A 21,638-nucleotide genomic window follows, 5' to 3' on the forward strand; every position below is an offset into this window, starting at 1 on the left:
GCAAGTGAATGATAGTAAGAAATTAATATGATTAGGTGGGCTAGCTGTGTGCGCATGTTCTGAAGGTTCAAAATTATTGAAGTGGGTTTTCGTTTTTTTTAAATCGCTGACCTAGCTTTCATTAGCTGTCAGTGTTAAACTCCCACAGACTGACTTTCATCGTACACCTGTGCTGGAAATCTGTATGTGGAAGTGATCTTAAGACTACTCCTCTTAGACCAGGAGCACTGTTATGACCTATCTCCTGAAAAAACAGCTTATAGTCACAACTACCACTGTAAAGCCCCTTATGTTGGAAACCAAGGTAACAATGCTGTCAATGCCTCTTGTTAGAGCTACTCTTTCAGTTGTTGTGAATAGTTGTGGCAGCTGTTGGTGTGTGTGAAGGACTGGAAGTCACTGCAGTTACTCGATAGGCTGTTTTTGAGCTTCTTGTTCAAGACAGAGCAGTACAGCGGTTGGATTAAGTCTTCTAAATGTTGTTGAATGTTCTTATAAGTAGGGATTGTGAAATTTGTGGTTGCAGCACTTGGACCTTGGCCAACTCACTAAAGATGAGGTATTTAATGGTCTCTGTTCAGCGGTCCAGAGTGAAAAATCATATGTGGTATGATACCACTGGCAGTCTGTACAGTGAAGTCATGACAGAGCTATCTATTGACCCCTTGCCTACCCTGGAGGAGTTTTCCATCTTGTTCAGTTGAACTTCTGGGAGCCCTGTTGGAGACAGGGCTTTTGTATGTAGACCTTTGTTTTTACCTCTGCTTTCAATAGGCTTAACAAAAACGGCGGTCAAATGGGATTGGCCATGGGAACCTGTTTACATTACAACTCTTACCAGGGGCGGCTCTAGGTATTTTGCCACCCTTAGCACGGCAGGCAGGCTGCCCTCTGCGGCTTGCCTGCGGGAGGTCCCCAGTCCCGCGGATTCGGGGACCAGCAGACCCTCCGCAGGTATGCCGCCAAAGGTAACCTGCCTGCTGCCTTCGCGGCGACCAGCAGAGCGCCCACTGTGGCTTGCCACCCCAAGCACGTGGTTGGCATGCTGATGCCTGGAGCCGCCCCTGGCTCTTACTGATGAATTAGTAAAAAGAAGAGGAGATGAATTCGTGTTAGCACTGAGATTTTTTTATTTTTTTTTTGGTACCCATCCTTATAGCAAACACTGCCACTAAGTCATGTCCGCACTACAAGGTTAATCTATACAAAGAGAGTAAATGGAATGCCCTGGTATCACATAACACTGCTTTGAAAGTGTTCTGCAACAATGCTTCAACAATATTCCAACCCTGTTAAGCAGATTATTAGATTAGCCATGTTGACCATTTTACAATATTGTAGAAATATTGTACTGTGGCTGTTTTTGAAAGTAGACATATTTTTTTTATACTGGTTCAGCTTTCTGTTACTGTTTGCAGCTCAAAAGAGACTGATCCCACCAGATCAGAAATGGAAGTTAAAATTGTGTTTTTAGAGCATTCTTGCTACTGCATTTGGGCCCAGTTTTGATCTGTGAGAATGTGTGGAATCGTGGGACCGATATGGTGGTAGTATCCTCTGATTATCATAGTTTTGCACCTTGAGTTGGTATGTGAATGGCAAGACACTTTTGTACACTTAAAAAATTGACATGTGCACTGAATTATGCCCAAATCATTGTGTGTTCATTGGTTTAGACATGCCCTCTCAACTTGCACTTCTTACTGTTCTCACTATGTGAATTGTGGAACTGCCTGAACTGCTAAATCAGTTCTTCGGCGAATTATGACTGTTTACCAGGCTACAACTCTCTCTTTTTGTAACCATTTCACGACTCTTATCTGATCTGGCTATAACAAACATGGTTGAATTTTGACTACAAAGCAGCTTCATAACAAAACTATGTTGAACCAAGTCAGGTGAGTCATGAAATGATTACAAAAACACTCTTGAACTTGTAGTGTGGCAGAGCGCTTACTGGTAAGCAACATTCTTTTGTCACAGAGTTGAGTTAGTCTTCCGTAGCAATCCTGTGTTTCCTACAGCGTAGTACCAAAGAGTGCAAGCCCAGTAAAGAAAATCAGAAGTGTATGTCTGAAAATCTAGGCAATTCACAACATTGAGAGAAAGTAAGGTTCTCTGCATTACATTAGTTAATGTAAACAACTGTATTGTTTAAAGTATTCCTTTACTATTAAATTATTATGGATTAGATGTCTGTTCAGGTGTCTGGGAAATGTGTTCTCTTGGAGGTAAAGATTAAAAACAGTCAAGTATTTTGTTTTTAATATACAGGAAGCTTAGCTAAAAGTAGATGTGTGTAGTTTAGAAGTGCCAAAATAAATAAGCATCTTCCTTGTATTCTAGATACCTGATTTTTATGTATGAGTGGAATGAAAAGGTTTGTTTTAATAAGCATTTGTATAACGTGGTACTGTAGAGAGATTAAAGACACTGTTCTTGCTTCAAGCATACAAAGCAGCATTATCTTTTACTTGGTTCATTTGGGACCAACTTCTGTTTTTCAATGACTTGGAGTCACTGAAAGCCATTAATACATTTAGTCAGTTTCTGACCTGAAGTACACGAGGGAAAACATAATTTGATAAATCTTTTACGTAAGAGGTTTTGTGGTAGGCCTTATGTTAATGGGTGACTTAGACGTACAGTAGAACTTCAGAGTTACTAACACCTTGAGAATGGAGGTTGTTAGTAACTTGGGAATGTTTGTAACTCTAAACAAAATGTGATGGTGGGTTATTTCAAAAGTTTACAACTGAACGTTGACTTAATACAGCTTTGAAACTTTATCACGGAGAAGAAAAATGCTGCTTATAACATTTTAATTTAAATGAAGCAAGCACAGAAATAGTTTCCTTACCCTGTCATTTTTTTAAGTTTTCTCTTTATTTTGTTAGTTTACATTTAACACTGTATTGCTCTGTACAGTGTGTGTGTGTGTTTGTTTTTTTTTATGTGGCCTCCACGGCCTGATTGTGTACTTCTGGTTCCAAATGAGGTGTGTGGTTGACTGGTCAGTTTGTAACTCTGAGGTTCAACTGTATTTGTATTGTATTAACATTAGGTAACTAATTATGATAACTGGTATATATATCAAATCTGATTAATAAATGCTTACAAAATAAGTCTGGTAACTTTTGTAAAGATATTGCAACATCTAGATTGAATTTTTTATTCTACAGTTCAGAATGTTATGGCCACTACTGCAGTGGGTCTGAAACTTTTTTTTTTTTACTGGCAACCCCTTTCACATTGCAAGCCTCTGACTATGACCCCCCTAATAAGTTAAACACTCTCTGTTTAATATATTAAACACCATTATAAATGCTGGAGGCAAGCTGGGTTTGGGGTGGAGGTTGACAGTTCATGACCCTGCATGTAATGACCTTGCAACTCTGTGAGGGGTCCTGACCCCCAGCATGAGAGCCCCTGCACTAATGCTTCCATGGTTCTGCAAAATGCTGCAAAAAGTTAAACTTATTTTAGGATTTAAAACAAATGTTTTGACTATGGGTTCCCTTTCCTTAGCCGTATATTATAGCAACTTTAAGGCTTGTGTTCTGCAAATATGCTATTCAACTTGAAGCAAAAGCAGTGAAATTCTTTCCATTGACTTTAATTTGAGTTGGATCAGATCCATGCGTAACAAGGATGGGAGCACTTGCATGTGTTAAGTTGATCAGTTGCACAGGAGTTTGCAGCACTGGGTCTTAATTTGCAAATTTTCCCAAAACTGAGCTGAAATTACTTGATGCTGTTTCATAAACAAAAAGTCTACACTAGTCGCATGATGTTTTCCAAATACGATGATGGAGCGGGTTATGTAAATTATGTTTGTACATTTCCTGGCTCCAGATGGAATCACTAACAGTCTTGAAAGATAATATTGTGAATAAAATTGTTCAGATTAAAACTTCTAACTTGTTCATAGAAATTTTATGAAACTGGAAAACAATTAAAATAAAGTTCAGTGTAAAAGGCATATTGTGTGTACATATATGCACCATTTAAAGTGTGCTGGACAGGTGCAAAATGTGTATCTGAAAACTGACTTTAATTTTCAGGATTCCTCCCTTCTAGACCTTAAAATTATCTACTTGCCAATGGAGAGTAGGAAACTTTTTTTTTTTTTTTTAAAGTCAACCGCCTCATCGCCTCATTGTTCATAGTTCTGGTTATTCAGCTAATTTTTAACCTTCTATAACACCAAGACTGAGTTGTCTGTGTGCTTCTTGAGTCCAGCTCTCACATCCGTAGAGGAGCACTTCATAATTTAGTGTGTATGTGAGTTTAAACTTTCAGCAGCTTTGGAAGTTGTTGAATACGTTTTTCCCCGCAAGCTGTATCCTTTTCTTAATTTCTTCGTCAAATTTTTCATCTGATGTTAGGCTTCCTAGGTAGGGGAAATTTTTGCTTGTACTACCATTTCACTGTAGAGATATCAGTGTTGCCTACCTCATGCATAAGTATTTACTTGTTATATTTTTTTTCTTCCTAATGTTGATTGTCATTCTGTCTGTCTTGCAAGTATTGTTCACAGTAATAAGTACACCTCTATCTCGATATAACGCTGTCCTTGGGAGCCAAAAAATCTTACCGTATTATAGGTGAAACCGTGTTATACTGAACTTGCTTTGATCCACCGGAGCGTGGAGCCCTTCTTACCTCAGCGCACTGCTTTACCACCTTATGTACAAATTTGTGTTATATCGGGCAGTGTTATATCGAGGTAGCAGTGTATGTTCTGAAGTTTTTCCCTAGTTGAAGTTATGAAGACTAGGCCACTGGCATATTTTATGTTCATGTATATGCCATTGAACTGTATGTTCTTTTTGGTGTCTTATACAATTTCCCTCATTATATCTTCTAACTATGTATTAAATAGTTACTGAGATAGGATGCATGCTTTTCTTGATGTTGCAATACTCAATTCATAGTTTGTTTGGCTTGATGTGATTGGAATAACAGACTTGGTGGGATAACTCACATGACTGGAATACTGTCATGGATGGATATAAACTGTTCAGGAAGGACAGGCAGGGCAGAAAAGGTAGGGGGAGTTGCACTGTATGTAAGAGAGCAGCGTGACTGCTCAGAGCTCCGGTATGAAACCGTATGGAAAACCTGAGAGTCTCTGGATTAAGTTTAGAAGTGTGAGCAACAAGGGTGATGTTGTGGTGAGAGTCTGCTGTAGACCACCAGACCAGGGAGATGAGGTGGACAAGGCTTTCTTCCGGCAACTAACAGAAGTTACTAGATCGCAAGCCCTGGTTCTCATGGGAGACTTTAATCACCCTGATTTCTGCTGGGAGAGCAGTATAGCAGTGCACAGACAATCCAGGAAGTTTTTGGAAAGTGTAGCGGACAATTCCCTGGAGCAAGTGCTGGAGGAAACAACTAGGGGCAGAGCTCTTCTTGTCCTGCTGCTCATAAACTGGGAAGAATTAGTAGGGGAAGCAAAAGTGGATGGGAACCTGGGAGGCAGTGACCATGAGATGGTCAAGTTCAGGATCCTGGAGATAATGAGGTCAGTTCAATCAGGGCAGTTTCTCCTTCCTTGGTTTTCACACCTCAACTGCTAGAAGAGTAGCTCATCCTCCCTGACTGAACTGACCTCATTATCTCCAGACTGATTCTGGCCTGCATATTTATACTTGCCTCTGGAAATTTCCACCACATGCATCTGACGAAGTGGGTATTCACCCACAAAAGCTTATGCTCCAATATGTCTGTTAGTCTGTAAGGTGTCACAGGACTCATTGTTGCTTTTTACAGATCCAGACTAACACGGCTACCCCTCTGATAGAGAAATAAAGGATTTCAGGCACAACTGCTGTCCAGCTGGTATCTTTCTTAAGCACTAAGCTCACTCACTTCTGAAAATTAGTTGTATGTGCTTAATTTGCTCTTAGTTTAGTTTTCCAGTTACTATTGTATTGCAGCAGCATTTCTTTCTAATATAGCACTCCTTTAAGTAAAACAGTAAAATTCCCATTATCTGAACTTCTTGGACAGCACCAGATATGTTTGGGTAATTGAGAGTCAGAACAGGAAGTCATCTGGTTCTTGGTTGGAAAGGGAGGACCAAACAGTTGAGTTTTCGATGCCTGGGTTTCTGCTGTGTAACAAGATTATTGTCCCCTTCCCTCTCCTTTTCCAGCCAAATTACTTTTGGTACATAGTGCAAGCTTTACATGACTACAGTGGCAGGCTGCCATGTTTATGGTAAACTTGGTGTGTTACCTGAAAGCTGCTATTAGAATATTTTCACAGTGGGAGTTTGATAAAATGTTTTGATGTCGCTCATCTTAAGAGAAGTTCCTCTTTTTTTGTCCTTTTTCTGCCCTCTCCAGTCTGACTTAGTGGTAGAACATAAGGACGGCCATACTGGGTCAGATTAATGGTTCATCTAGCCAATGTTCCCTCTAATTTTTTCCATCCATGTACGGAATAAATTTTATGTGTGGATGTGGACCACTAGTTCGAATATTTTTTTTAAAAGTTACCCCAGGGATAATTACTCCATCCAGGACAGGGTAGGCATTTTAGAACTCAGTACTCAAAGAATTAAATGTAAGTGTAAGAGAGAGATAAAAATTATGAAATGCATAGACCAGTCCAGAAACTAAAATAACACACTTTGAAAGAATAAAATTACAGAGAATATATGCGCATTGCAGGAAGTACCAAGAAGTAGTAACAACAAAAATAATAGTATGTGTTGGTGTGGGCTGTGTGTGTGTGTGTGAGAGAGAGAGAGAGAGACTGTGTGTGCTGGCTACTGGAGAAGTCTCAGAGATGCTGTGCGCTGTCTCGTTAAGGCACTTTCACTTGTCGCGGGAGGGCTCAGAAGGCTCATTCAGACTTCAGACCACAGCAGCTCTCCTGCTCCTGAGTCCTGTTCTCCCCCGTGGAGATGGGATATGTAGATGGGAGGGAGGCAGGAGGAGTGGGAGAGACAGAGTGAGTGAGTGAGAAACAGAGATTGTGTGCTGGCTGTTGGGAGAGTCTCTGAGACACTGTGCGCTGTCTCTCTAAAGCACTCCCTCACTGTGGAGGGCTCAGAAGGCTTGTTCAGACCTCAGACCACAGCAGCTCTCCTGCTCTTGAGCCCTGTCCCCACTTCTGTCCTCTGTGGAGATAGGATACAGAAGGGGAGGGGGACACCCTGATATCAGCACGCTCTTCTTTCTCCCCCACTCTGCACAGCTAGCAGCAGAGTCTCAGGAACAGCTGACCCTGGACTCCAAGGCAGAGGACAGGAGCAACATGGCTGTAAAGCAGCAGGGGGAGGGGAACGTGAACACATGCTGCCAGATGTTTGCAGCTCTGCTAATGAAGTGCTTGAATCACTCCTGAGTGGCCGCCCAACTGCGCAGCTTAGAGGGAACGTAGCATCTATCCCAGTCTTCTGACAATGGCCAGTGCCAAGTGCTTTGGAGGGAGTGAAAAGAACAAGGCAATTATCGAGTGATCCATCCTCTGTCATCCACTCCCAGCTTCTGGCAGTCAGAGGCTAGGGATCCTCGGAGCGTGAGGTAGTGTCTCTGAGCATCTTGGCTAATAGCCATTTAGGGATCTATCCTCCATAAACTTATTTTGATTCTTTTGTGAACCCAGTTAGAAGAAGAAACACGTAGGGATCAAAGTATTACTTATGTGGTGCCTAAACTATGAGGTCTTTTGGGTCCTAAGTTTTCTAGGCTCCTAAAAGTTCCTCAAGAGACCAAATTTTGGCATATGTATGACAGTGTTAATGTGCTTCAGGAGACATGTTAAGTCTTCCTTACTTAGAGGAGGGTCACCATGTTGCAGGATTTTGGGGGGTGATTGGAAATAAGTCACGGAGGTTGCAACTTCAGGTTTTTCTCCCAGTAGGAAAAAAGTAATCCCCTATCTTCAGTTTCTTATTCAGGAAGATGTACTGCAACAATAGCCTCATCAGGCTTATCTTGTGAAGCTAACTTTCATCCTTATCTATGGTTTTTCAGCCGTTCCCCTCCCTCTGAAACTTTGTACCATAGCTCATCTCAGGTCATAACATTTCTGGGAAGCTGGTAAAAAATGAGAACTTAATTATTGGCTGAAATCCTGGTCCCGCTGAAGTCAATGGCAAAACTTGAATTCAGTGGGGCCGATATTTCACCGTTTAGAATGTCTGTGGGTTTTGGGCTTATCTCCAAAATGGCTTGGTCTGCCAACTCCATGTTAATTTTGTTGGCCTTGTTGAGAAATGCCTTTTTTAGTGTGGTGTGGGTTTTGTGGAAGAGTGGTTAGTGGGAAGGGAAATTAGAAGTATAATTAGCATTAATCTTCAAATTGAGTGCTAGTTTTCACTGCAAAATTAATTTAAGTCCCATCCTCACATACAAACCCTTAACTTGAGTATGATGGTGCTCTTAACTCAAGTTGGCTGACTCCCAGAGGGTTTAGACTACAGCTCAAGTTAGAAAACACCGCTGTGTGTAGCCTAGCTGCAAAACCCTCCAGCTAGCTTATTCAAAGGAGTTAATTTGAGTGCGGATAATGTGTTTTCATTGCAGTTAACTCCTACACTAAAGCAACCAAAATAGGGGTGGCCAGGAGCTCATTAAAGCAGGAATATAAATAGTGAGCACTGGATAGCTTGTGGAAGGGCCCTGAAATAGAATAGGAAGAGTTTTCCTTGTCCAGGGCAGGAAGTAAGGAGGAATTGGAGAATTGACAGTATAGTAAGATTGCCAAAGAGAGTTCAAATTAAATCTCTTTTTTGCTTTTGTTACTCCATTCATGACTCCCAGTACATGGGTGGGAAGGGTAGCTCAGTGGTTTGCACACTGGCTGCTAAACCCAGGGTTGTGAGTTCAGTCCTTGAGGGGACCACTTAAGAATCTGGGGCAAAATCAGTACTTTGTCCTGCTGGTAAAGGCAAGGGGCTGGACTCAATGACTTTTCAGGGTCCCTTCCAGTTCTGTGAGATAAGTATATGTTGGGGCCATGATGAAGAATTGCTCTATGCAGAGCTGTGCAACTTCAATTGTCAGGGTACAATACCCTTGTTCTTTATCATTCCCACCACCCCCAACTGTTGTCTGTGGATACAGCCTGGGTATGATTCCTAGAGACCTGCAAAGATGGTAATGTAGTGGTAGGAGGCTTTATGAAATGCTAATGTAGACATAGCCATCATGACTATTATCAGCAACTTAGAGTTAAGGCTAAAACCAGAAGTTAAACAACAGGATGCTCTATAGATCAACAGAGACAAGCCTGCATTTTCTGCTATTTGTTTTTGACTCTTGCTTGACAGAATTAAGCTTCAATTTCTTGTTTAAATGTAGACTAAAGGATGAACATGAACTATATTGACGATATTTTTTGCTTGCTTATTTAGTTGATTTTAACCTTTTGGGATGTTGAGATGGAGAAATGAAAATACCTAGTTCTAGTATATAGTAACTATCAAAGCTATTTTGTGGCACAAAAGCAGCAAAGGTTCAGAGTCCAGTTATTATTGAACTAAAATTTCTGTGTGAAATACTAAAGTGTGTAAAGGGGGGGAATTGCTTTAATCATAAGTACAGCTTGTATAGTGTTTATTATAATGAAATTTACACATTACAGCAAGATTCTAACTTAAAGAAGTCATGATAATTAATACAAGCAGCCGCAATAAAATGAAGCTTTTGCTCAGAATCTTCAATTAGAAATGGTCTTAAAAGGTGTGTGTAAAGATCTGATAAAGTATTTTTGCACTCTGTTAATAATTTATCTATTTTTATATTCTTCAATAAGGCTGAAATACCAAAAGGCCTATGGGGAGGAGGTAACTAACTTAATGCACTCAAGGAGCATGAAGTAAAATCAGTGGTGTTGTCTCATCGTGTTACTCCTGAGGGCATTCTGCAAACTTTAATTGTCAAATATGGAGGGTCCAGCATGGCATTGGGGAGCACAGGCCACTGGCTGCACAGAGGTGGGAGTTCACTGTGCAGCTCTCCCACCCTCAGGACATGGACTCAGCGGTGAGGCTGCACCCAGTTGTGACAGAGCGCAAGGACCGGGCCTAGCCCAGAAACACCCTAGGGTTCTGTGCTCCCTGCCGGGTGGGCTTAGCAAGGCAGGATCCAAGTGTGGAGGAGTTTAGTGTGGGAGGATCCATGTGTGGGTTGAGAGGGTTCTCTGTGGGGCAGTGTGGTTGTGGGCAGCTCCGTGGGGGACCTGATGCTCAGGGGCTTGTTGGGAGGGTTCTGGGTCCACGGTAATAGGACTCTGCAAGAAGGTCCAGATGAAGGTGGTTGGGCTCAGTGAGGGGGATAGAGCTCAGGGGTAGGGATCCAGGTGCAGCTGGTTAGGGCTCAGTAGTTTGGGGATCTGGCTGGGTGGCTTGTTGGGGTGGTCCAGGTGCAGATGGAGTGGGACTCATCAGGGAGGGTTCTAGGTTCTGCCCCACAATGATTTACCTCTCTGCCGGCTGCCCTGGGCACCCAATACATACTGCTGGGGAGGGTTGCGTGATCACTTTTGTGGCTTCCCTTTGCTTCCTTGTCCGAAAGTCATTTTTTCTGGGGTGGAAGCAAAGAAATCTGTGGGGGGACATAAGTTCTCTGCATATGCAGTGACACATAATTCCCCCAGGAGTAATAATGTACAGTGAATTCAGCTAGTACTAATATATAATACTTGTTTCACAGGAGTGTTCAAGAATGGATGCGTAGCAAAATGTGGGTTGATTGCATTTGTGTTCAGTAATTGTTACCATATGGGTTAGGAGAGAGAGAGGAGGTTTGAATGAGGCAGAATTTGTGGCCAGTCATTTTGTAAAATAAATAGATCCATAAGTTTAAAAGAGATTTAAAATACATTGCCCAGTTTCATTTTGTTTTTCTGTTGAAGGGATAATTTACAGTATGTTGTTCAAGAGAACCATTATTGCACCAAGGTAAGAATATAGTGAAATGCTTCAATGGCTCAGGTTAATGTGTAAGATCAGAATTGGTTTGGACTATGATAAACACAATATATCAAGATTCAAAATGTTCCTTGACTTTCACAGCTACAGAACTTCTGCCTTTATATCTAGTACGTTCTGGAGATCGAGCCATTTTTTGTATAATGTGATGGCTAACACACTAGTGCTCTTGTTTACTTGATTTATGTGTTATGGTGCATTTAGTATCACTTGTCAACTGATCCTTCAGACAAACTTGCTTTTTGTTTTGGTATCTGTAGCCTCTTGTTTGAATTCCCATGAAAACTTTTAATTAAAGTTGCAAATGTAGCTCAGTTGAATTAAAAATGAAGAATCACAAGCATTGGAGCATGAAGTAAAGAATTACAAACCAAGTTTATACATAAGATATTTAAACGGCTGTTTAGCCTGTCACGCTTGAGAATCAGCATTTTGATCCTCCATAGGGACTCTAATAAAATGTATTTGATTATGAAAGGATATGTCCTGCAAATTTTAAACTGAAGTATTTTAATTAACCCTGTTGCTATGGGGAGAAGTTGGTGGTACCATGTCCAACTATCTCCCACTACTTCCCCTGCATCCTCAAGAACATAGGACTTTCCATCCTCGATCAGAGCCCAGGTCCATCTAGTCTAGCATTCTCTCTCCTACAGTGGCCAACTTCAGATCCTTAAAAGGAAGGCGTAAGAACCCCAGAGTAGGTGGTTATGGGATAATCTGTACTCCACATCAGGTCTGATCCTGTTCTTTCACAGTTGGAGATTGGCTTAAGCCCTGAAGCATAAGGTTTAATGTCTCTTATGCAACACTTCAATGGATATTCTTGATATCCATAAAATTATCCAATCCTTTTTTAATCTTGCAAAGTTTTTGGCCTCAACAACTTCTTGGTGGCAGCGAATTTCACAGGTTTATTATATATACATTGTATGAAAAAGTATTTTCTTTTATTGGTCTTTAATTTCCTACCATTGAATTGAATATATCCTTGTTTTTGTGTTGAAATGCAGAGAACCTTTTCTATATACCATTCATTATTTTATATACTTTTATCATATCTACATCTCCCTTCCAAAGTAACATTCCGATCTTTTTGGTCTTGCTTTTTTCCTTGCCTTCCATCATCTTTGTCACCTTTCTTGGAACCTTGGTGGTTCTGCAATATCCTTTTTTGAGATAGTGAGCAGTATTGCACATAGGATTCCAGATGAGACCAGACTATTAACTTAAATAAAAGCCTTCTCCGTATTATTCACCATCCCATTGTTTTTGCAACTGACTGTGGTTAAAAAAATAAAAACAAACCGTTGCACGCTGAGCAGAGGTCTTCAATGAGCTTGGTACTGTGATGCTCTGTCCCTTTCCTGAGGTCATAGTTAATTTATAATACTGTACAATGATAAAGTTTTACCTCCAATTTGCATTACTTTGCATTTATTTACGTTGAATTTCAGTTGTTACATTTCCTGGTGTGAGCCGGGAGTGTTCTGAGCAGCCTCTGTTGGCCTTCTATGCAGTTGTAGAGGAGAGGACACCTCTGTTTGAATGCCTGCTTCCCTGCTGGGCTGTGGAAGCCTCATGGAGGGTAGGATAGGTCTTGTGGGGACACAGGATGGCTCCCCTCCCCCACAGAGCCATTTGGGACAATCCAGGAGAGGGCGCTAACGAGAAGTTGAGAATTAGCAGCTAGCTGTAGTACTGGGAATAGGTGGAATACAGCACGTGCCAGCCATTCCTTTCAACCCCCAATATTCCTCACCTTCCCCTCCAGGAGCTGAATGGAGGGAAGCATAGCAACAGAATATGAAGGCTCTGCACCCACTGGGAACTCTGCCTCCCTGCAGGAGGCCTGTAAGTGTGTTTTGTTTTTGTTTTTTGTTTTCCCCTTGTGTCACTTGTGGGGTGTTAACTTTGGGGTCTCTTTATCTATCTTTGGTATTATCTAAAGCTGGAGGTTGCACTGGTTTACCTTAAATCATCTTAGTTAAACTAGTGACTATTGTTTGTGGACACTTTTTCAATATCTGTTATAAACAGGTTATGTTAAGTTGGCCTGCACCTGTAAACTTACAGAGAGATTGCATCAGGTTAGAGCATGACCTGGACAGCATTTAGAAACTGACCCAACATTTAAACACCACTTAGCGTTTGGTGTAAATGGGGGTCATCATCTTTAACATTACTGAATGCTAAATTGTCTTTAATGTTTTTAATTCTCAAGACTGCTCAAGGTCATGGTTTAATATGATATAATTCTTAGCTATAGACAAGCTCAATAGGTTATATTCAAGAAACCGCTGTCTTGTTTTCAGGCTGCTTCTGCCTGTGAAAGCTGTTAGCCATATCAGAGGCACTGAACATGTCTGTCTTTAGTTTCAGGAAGAAACCCCCTACATCGTTTCAGGTTTGGAAAATTCTTGACTGTAAAGATTAGAAATGTTTTGAATGAGTTCTTAAAGCCTGCAGGAATTGGCTACATGTTACTGCAAAATGCAAGGTGGAAAAAATTTGTTTAGCATCAGTAACTAGTGCACATTGTAAGAGACCATTTGAGGTAGAGTGGCTAGTTGACACCTCTGCAGTCATCAGACACTATCCACTAACTCCCTCCTTTTGTCTATCAGAGTATGAATTTAAGCTTTCAGGGTGGTCTTTTGAAAGTATTCAGATTTTCTTTGAGGATGAGGACTGATAGGCCAGAATAGAGTGATCAATCACTCTGCGAAGTGTTCACCCACAGGTGATGTGGTGTGGTTTGTCTTTTATAATTTTCCTATGTAAATTCAATCAAGGGTGTAATGATTTTTTTGGTTTCACCCCTTAAGGCCTTGTCTACACTGCCACTTTACACTGCTGCAACTCTCTCTCTCAGGGGTGTGAAAAAACACCCCCATGAGAGCTGCAAGTTTCAGCGCTATAACATGGCAGTTAGACAGTGCTACAGTGCTGGGAGCCACTCCCCTTATGGAGGTGGCTTTTTTGTTGTTGTTTTGTTTTTCATTTGTTTACAGAGCTCTCAGCATTGGTGCTGTGACTGCACAGCCACATGAAAGCACTGCTGGAGCAGCGCTTTAACGTTGCTAGTGAAGACATGCCCTTTGTTGTTGTTGGGGCCTTTGGTACACTGGATCAGGTGCACCACATGTGTAGGACCCATGGATCTTGAAAAATGTGTTTGTGGGGAGTGTTGATCATTGTAGCAGTGGAGATATGTCTGCAGGTTTTGCATCTGTTATGGCATGGTCTGGTGCCACTTTGAGTTGGAATGAGCTTGGAGACTTTCTTGAACCCTCCCACTTCGTAGAGAGGTTGGAGAGTTGTTTGAGCCAGCTCATGAGAAGCAAGCTGCTCCCCACAAACCAGTACATGTCAGCTCAAAGCAGCACCAGACCTAGTCTGCTGCCCTGCATAACACAGACCATAAAACTTCCTGTACTGAGCTCAGTAACTTGTGGTTTAATAGCAAGCTATAGGTGGAGTCACTAGAACCCATGTTCTGGAACCCATACATCTTAAATTGTCTTTTATCTTTAATTACCCTGGTTAGAATTTTCTCTTAGACTCACTTTGAGAAGCTATCCTATTAAACTTTTACCAAAAAAAAATTGCTGAACAAAGTACTTTTTACAGATCTGCTTAACTCTTGTGAACTGGATCAGTGAAGCTATGCTGTGTTCTTCAGTGGGTTAGTTAAAGCATGCAGCCACCTGGGCACAAACTATGAAATGTATAGAAGAAAGTTTTGTTCTGTACATTTTCATAGCTTATTTTGTACCCAGCTGGCTGTATGCTTTAGTAATGTTCGCCTGTGAACTCAATAGATAGTCACAGATTTGGTCCGAAGAGTAACTTCTGTTGCTTTGTAAATTTAATTATAAATGGCTGCTGGAATGAACATGCCTCAGCTTTGGCATCTAATCATTCACAAAAGGTTGCTTATTACAAGTATATCATTAAGCAAGAGTGGGTACACAACTAACTCTTACACAAACAAGAAATTTATCCTGTTTTTCAAGAATCTGGACTGGTGATTTTTGATCCTCAGACAGCAGCTAACAATCATAACAGACTTATTGGTGCCAAACCTCATTTGCATCACATCCCCAATACTAGCTGTCAGGCAGGGTATAGTCAAGCTGCAAGCAAGATATAGTCAGGCAGCAAGCAATCTTATTACTTGTTGTTGCTAGTACTTCTCCAGAATGTAAATGATCTTCATGCTAGCAGTTGTGAAGCTGATCACTTAGGCCTTGGCTACACTGGCACTTTACAGCGCTGCAACTTTCTCGCGCAGGGGTGTGAAAAAACACCCCCCTGAGCGCAGCAAGTTGCAGCACTGTAAAGCACCAGTGTAAACAGTGCCCCAGCGCTGGGAGCGCGGCTCCCAGCTCTATAAGCTAATCCCCTCGGGGAGATGGAGTCCCTGCAGTTTGGGGAGAGCTCTCTCCCAGCGCTGGCACTGCGACCAAGCTCGCACTTCAAAGCGCTGCCACGGGAACGCTCCCGCGGCAGCGCTTTGTAGTTTTGAATGTAGCCAAGCCCTTGGTTTGACACACTGCTTACATTTTGAATTCTTCATGTGATAGTTAGAGGTGTACTTACTGCTTCGGTTTAGGACACCTCAGTGTCACACATCTGGGAGGTGTGGCTAAAATTAATAACTGTAGGTGGAACTTAATACTGAACGAGAATTGTCTTTGTGGAGTATAGGTGCATGCCACACAGTAATTCAAGCAGTATGTTTGGATTCCTTGAATATGACTAAAACCCCAAATTGTCCTATTTGGGTAAACTTGAATAAACAAAAGAAGGTGAAGAATTCAACAAATACTGAAATATTTCATTTTAATGTCTCAGGCATTTATAGGTTCAAAATAATGTGAGATAAGGTGGAATTGTAGTAGATTACGTTACAGGTTAGTCGGTATAACTTGCGTCGCCCAGGGGTGTGAATAAGCCATCCCCTGAGCAGCACAAGTTACATCAACCTAAGTGCTGGTGTGGAACAGCGCTATGTTGGTGGGAGAGCTGCTTCTGTTGACGTTGCTACCACTTCTCGGGGTGGTGGTTTTATTCTGCTGACAGAAGAGCTCTCTCCTGTGGGCAGAGAACATCTTCAGCAGATGCTATAGTGCTTCTAGTATAGACTAGCCCAGAGATGCCATAAGAGCAATTATTGCAGTATTTAAACCTCAAAAATGGGTCACTGAGGGATGATAAAAGCCTGTGATAAATGTAAACAAATGCCAAGAAACCTCTCTTGTCATGTACCTTTTGTTTTTTGGCCTCCTCTGGAGCTTGTTGCTGTAGTATGAGGCCCCCCACCAGTGAGAACCAAAGGCAGTACTCTGGTGAAAAGCCCAGCCCACTGAATCTAAGATTTCTGGTGGTATACTGTCTTTGAGCCCAATTTAGGGAAGCGAGGCTCTGTTTTTTTTTTATATTAATCTCTGGCTAGTAGGTGTCCATAAACTTCTACCCAACCACCTTTTAGCAGCTGAAAGAGAAGAGGCTTTCAGTTCTCCCTCTTCAGTGTCTCTTTGTTGTGATGAAAGGTGGGAAGAAAACAGGTCTCCACTCACCACCTGTTTTGAGGAGGTAGGTCTTCTCTGTATAAAATGCCAATACTTGCTTTTGTTCAGATCTTTCCCAAGCATTAGCAAAAAGACACAATTCTTGAAAGTCTACTGTTGACCTTAAGGTTCTGAATAGCAACTGTGAAACTAATCAGCCTTCACTTCCTTTTTTCTGCCTGTTGGCAAAGCTCTGAACAATAGAAGATGCACTGAAAAACTATCTGCAGATGCATGAAAACACCTTCACAACAGTTTTTTCTTTTTGTTCATATTTGAAAGACTACTGTATCTGTGCAACCATAAAGGCTAGAAACTTTTTTGAGCACTTCAATTCTGTGGAAATTGATTGATTAGAAACCTATTCTCACCAAGACAAACTTCACAGTGAGGAGTAGGCAGGTGTAGAATTTTCAGCCCATGACTGAAATGTATGTACAATGCAACTTAGCAATATTCTATATACATGTAAGATACTATATACATTTATATACTATACATATAACAATACTAGATACACTTAAGAATTAAGATAATGGTTAGCTATATTAACAATATTTATGCTAGTTTGTCCTCTGTTGTTCCTGTTGGTGTTAACTCAGTTTCTAAACAAACCATCAGTTGTCAAATTTGTGAATGTTAGAGCTTGCAAATAGATCAGGCATTTGGAAATATAATCTAGAGAACAGGTACAGCTCAGGAGTGGCTGTGCACGTCTTTCTATGCTGGTCTACTAATGGGCATTTATCCGTACCTGGAGAAGGGACCACCTCTAGGGGTAAGGAGGGTAATTCAGTCTCCTACCCTGTCTCCTAATATTCTCAACAAGATTGCTATTGGTGTCATTTATGGTGATGGTTTCTGTGGTGTGGACACCTGTCCATTGGGAACTAGACAGATCAACTTTCTGTCAAATAGCCTACTAAAAAGGCATCCATTGATAGAAACTTTTAATTGTTACTGACCTGAGCAGGATTTTAATAAAAAAGTGCTATCAGTTAGCAGTGCCTGAAGCCATCAGTCTTGTTAGCTGTTTCAGATAATTTGTTTTACTAAATTATTTGACTATAGAATGCTTTTGTGAATCAGTCTTATTCTAACAATATTAATTTTTGTTTTAGGATACCTGTAAAAGATGGTGGATCGCTTGGCAAACAGTGAAGCAAATACTAGACGAATAAGTATAGTGGAAAACTGTTTTGGAGCAGCTGGTCAACCTTTGACTATTCCTGGTCGTGTTCTGATTGGAGAAGGAGTGTTAACAAAGCTGTGTAGGAAGAAACCTAAAGCAAGACAGTTTTTCTTATTCAATGATATTCTTGTCTATGGTAACATTGTTATCCAGAAGAAAAAATACAATAAACAGCACATAATTCCACTGGAAAATGTCACTATTGATTCCATCCAAGATGAGGGGGACTTACGGAATGGGTGGCTTATTAAGACACCAACAAAATCTTTTGCAGTTTATGCTGCCACTGCCACAGAGAAGTCTGAATGGATGAGCCACATAAATAAATGTGTTTCTGATTTGCTTTCCAAAAGTGGGAAAACTCCCAGTAATGAACACGCAGCTGTCTGGGTGCCTGACTCAGAGGCTACTGTTTGTATGCGTTGTCAGAAAGCAAAATTTACACCTGTCAATCGTCGTCACCACTGTCGCAAATGTGGCTTTGTTGTATGTGGACCCTGTTCTGAAAAGAGGTTTCTTCTTCCCAGTCAGTCCTCCAAGCCTGTGCGGATTTGTGACTTCTGTTATGATCTTCTTTCTACTGGGGAGATGACCACTTGTCAGCCCACTAGGTCAGACTCTTACAGCCAGTCACCTAAGTCCCCTTTAAATGATGTATCCGATGATGATGACGATGATGATAGCAGTGATTAAGGACCAAATATTGTTTTCAGGCGTTGCAATTGATGTTTTGAACCATAAAGAGCTGCTTTTGGGGGAAACCTGTAGCCAGACTCCTCTGAAATTCTATTCTAGCCATAAAATTTGCCTGAGTATCTTCAACTACAATGTGCCTCAATATGAATGCTCTAGACAATAGGCTTTTCACTCTTCTGCAGGGATAGACTGTTGCAAATATCAGATAATTTTCCAACTTCTTATACTTGAGTTATGTCTAGAGTAGACTTTTTGTTGAAGATTGGAAAATTCAGCATAGCTTTCTTTATTTAACAACCATGCTACATTGTTTGATAGTGATACTTTATCATTTCTGGTTTTGTTTTTTTTTTATATGGGAAAATAAACATGCATGAAACTATGATAAATATATTTTGGTTAATTCCATCAAATGTTTAGCTTTTTCTAACCATGTTATGTAATGAGAAATTGAATTTACATTTCGTAACATATATTCATACTTTAAATGTCACTAATTTGCGGGGGGGGGGGGGAATTGTTTTGCATTTATTTATGACAAGCAGTGCCTTGTAATGATTGTGGTGTTTCAGGAAGAAACAAACCTGTTGCATACTATCTGGCTTTGCATGGCACAAATATCTGAGAAATTGATGGTGCTGTTGAAAATAATTGCTGTGGTAAAATAAGGTTTTTGGAAAGCACATAATGTATTCACACCAATGCAGTGAGTGAGTATGACCTCAATCATGTAACCTAATCTGTGAGGGCAGCCTCAGTACACGTGCAAATTCCCACAAACCTGAGTGGGCTTCCACAAAAGTTGTGGAGGCTTACTCGCATGCATCAAATTACAGGGTCATTATCTCTGGTGGATAAATTTAGTCTGACTTTCTCCACATAGTTATACAATCTTGTTTCTCTTCAAAATAGTTCTAAGATTTCTTGCATTTTTATATTTTATAGGTATCAGAAATAGTAATTGGAAATTTCATTGTTAAATTTTGACTGGTTTAACATTTTGTTCCTGAACTTCATTAAGTTGTTCTGAATTGCTTCCCAACACAACACTAATTTGTTTGTTTCACATTAGCGGGAGGTATTTTTAGGTAAAGATTGGAATTTATTTTTAAATAAGCTAGTGTGAAAAATTTCTGACCAATCTGTGAACATCTTTGTAAAAATGGCTCTTCTTTATACACAACTGACCTCAAGTTAAAAGGGGAATGCAGATTATTTCCTTTTAAACATATATGTACTCATGACCAAGAAAGCTGTAACTAAGTTACAAAATAGTCAGTGCAGAAAATGTCTCAGTTCGCTTTACTTTTATGAAGTTATTTTCTACAGAAGTGTGATATTCCTATATAAATGTAAAAGTTAGCTTTGTGAAGATTTGTAAAATCCTAAACATGTTGACATTTCTATATTTTTATAATAGACAATTTTTATGTGAAAAAACCTCTGAAATAATTGTATAGGAATATAGTAGCAACTGATTTTATAAAAAAATGTTAAATTTATATATAGATCTTTGTTTATTAAGTGACAATTTCTGCACTGTTGCCTTGGCTGGCAATAATTGGGTTAAAAGTATTTATTGAATAAACAGTCAATGCTGCATATTGCACTAGTCTCCCAATCTGTACATTGTAACTGTATGTTTTTAGCAAAATTACAATGTAAAGCAACAATTCTCAATTCAGTAGCCAGCTAGCTAAAGAGTGCAATTAACATAAGAATTGCTATAATTTTAAACTGAACAGAGAGATACTATTTTCTTTAAAAAGCACAAAAGTAAAAAGTTTGATCTGCTTTAAAATAAATATTGAAAGGGGAGAAACACTTTCTGTAATTAGGGCTTACGGAACAGGGGTACTCATTAATATTTCCTGATAAGCAATAAATGGGAGTGTGCGCTTAAAGGATAGCTGAAATAAATCAGTGTGCTCATACCTTGATTCATAGGAAACAGTGATTTGCAGAACTAAGGAAAAATGTTCTGAGGAGTATTTTCATGCAACAAATCTTACCTTTGTGCTTATGCAACAATATTTCTGTTCAGAAATGGAGACTAAATTTTATTAGCTTAGTTTTTCTATAGAAACATAATTCAGAGACTTTCTGTGTAAATATCTGTGCTAATGATTAACAATATAATTGATATACTTTAGTTTTCTTTTCTTAAGCTGTGATAAAAAATTAATATTCATTTGCCCTGTTTCAGATTTCCATCCTTTGTATATCTTTTCAGTATATTTGTAAGTTGCACGTACGTCTTCAGCACTTTTATTTTTTTTTTCTGGGAGGAAACATTTACATTTCTTAAGTTATTTCTGCAGAATGTTCTTGCACCTACGCAAATCCATCATTATCTGTTAACAAAACTTGTACTATGCTGCACTGATTCCTAAAGCTGTAACCAAACTGACATATAAAGAGGAAAAATCATTGTTTCATCTGAAACTAATGTATAACAGTCAAAGCTTTTAGGGAACATAAAAATGTTTTGATAATATGCATATTCCATTGTGGTGTTTCAAATAATTTTAAATTGTCTTGTACTTTCAGATTCTTCAAAGGGCTCAATACATGACTTGTAAACTTGTTTTCGGTCAAGTCTACTTACTTTACTTACAAATATATGGTGTAGCTTCAAACCTGTATGTGTTAGTTCTTCTTTAACTACAGGCCTTCAAGAGTGACAAAGGGTACAGCAGTAGCATGGTAAACATGGGTAGTAGAGCTCTCTATGCTGATCAAACAAGAAATGAAAATTCAAAGTTCCCAGGCTTTGACAGGAGAGTAGCTATTTCCTGTGTACCTGGTTGCTGTGCAATGGAGTTGAAAGTGCTGTCCAGAGCAGTCACAGCAGAGCACTGTGGGACACGTCCTGGAGGCCAATTTGTTCGAATTACACAACATAGTGTCTATACCAGGGATAGGCAACCTATGGCACATGTGCCAAAGGCGGCGCACAAGCTGATTTTCAGTGGCACTCACGCTGCCCTGGTCCTGGCCACCGGTCTTGAGGGCTCTGCATTTTAATTTAATTTTAAATGAAGCTGCTTAAACATTTTAAAAACCTTATTTACTTTACATGCAACAATAGTTATATATTATAGACTTGTAGAAAGAGACCTTCTAAAAATGTTAAAATGTATTACTGGCACACGAAACCTTAAATTAGAGTGAATAAATGAAGATTGGGCACACCACTTCTGAAAGGTTGTCGACCCCTGGT

General features: G+C 40.1%; 1 protein-coding gene across 4 annotated transcripts in view; it reads left to right on the forward strand.

The window, feature by feature from the left end:
- PLEKHF2 (pleckstrin homology and FYVE domain containing 2) overlaps positions 1 to 21,054 on the forward strand; it is a 32,047-nt gene extending 10,993 nt beyond the window's left edge. Inside the window, exons 2-3 of one of the 4 annotated variants that reach the window (XM_032763908.1) lie at positions 12,726 to 12,805; positions 17,649 to 21,054. In XM_032763908.1, coding sequence (XP_032619799.1) covers positions 17,663 to 18,412 — 750 coding nt within the window. In that variant the 5' untranslated portion in view covers positions 12,726 to 12,805; positions 17,649 to 17,662 and the 3' untranslated portion in view covers positions 18,413 to 21,054. Of the gene's footprint in view, positions 1 to 12,725; positions 12,806 to 13,904; positions 13,925 to 16,440; positions 16,553 to 17,648 lie in introns of those variants that run through there. The other 3 variants (XM_032763910.2, XM_032763909.2, XM_032763906.1) reach the window with 3 other exon arrangements.
- Positions 21,055 to 21,638: the final 584 nt, after the last annotated feature.

Source organism: Chelonoidis abingdonii, chromosome 2 (genome assembly GCF_003597395.2).
Source record: "Chelonoidis abingdonii isolate Lonesome George chromosome 2, CheloAbing_2.0, whole genome shotgun sequence".
Classification (NCBI taxonomy): Eukaryota; Metazoa; Chordata; order Testudines; family Testudinidae; genus Chelonoidis; species Chelonoidis abingdonii.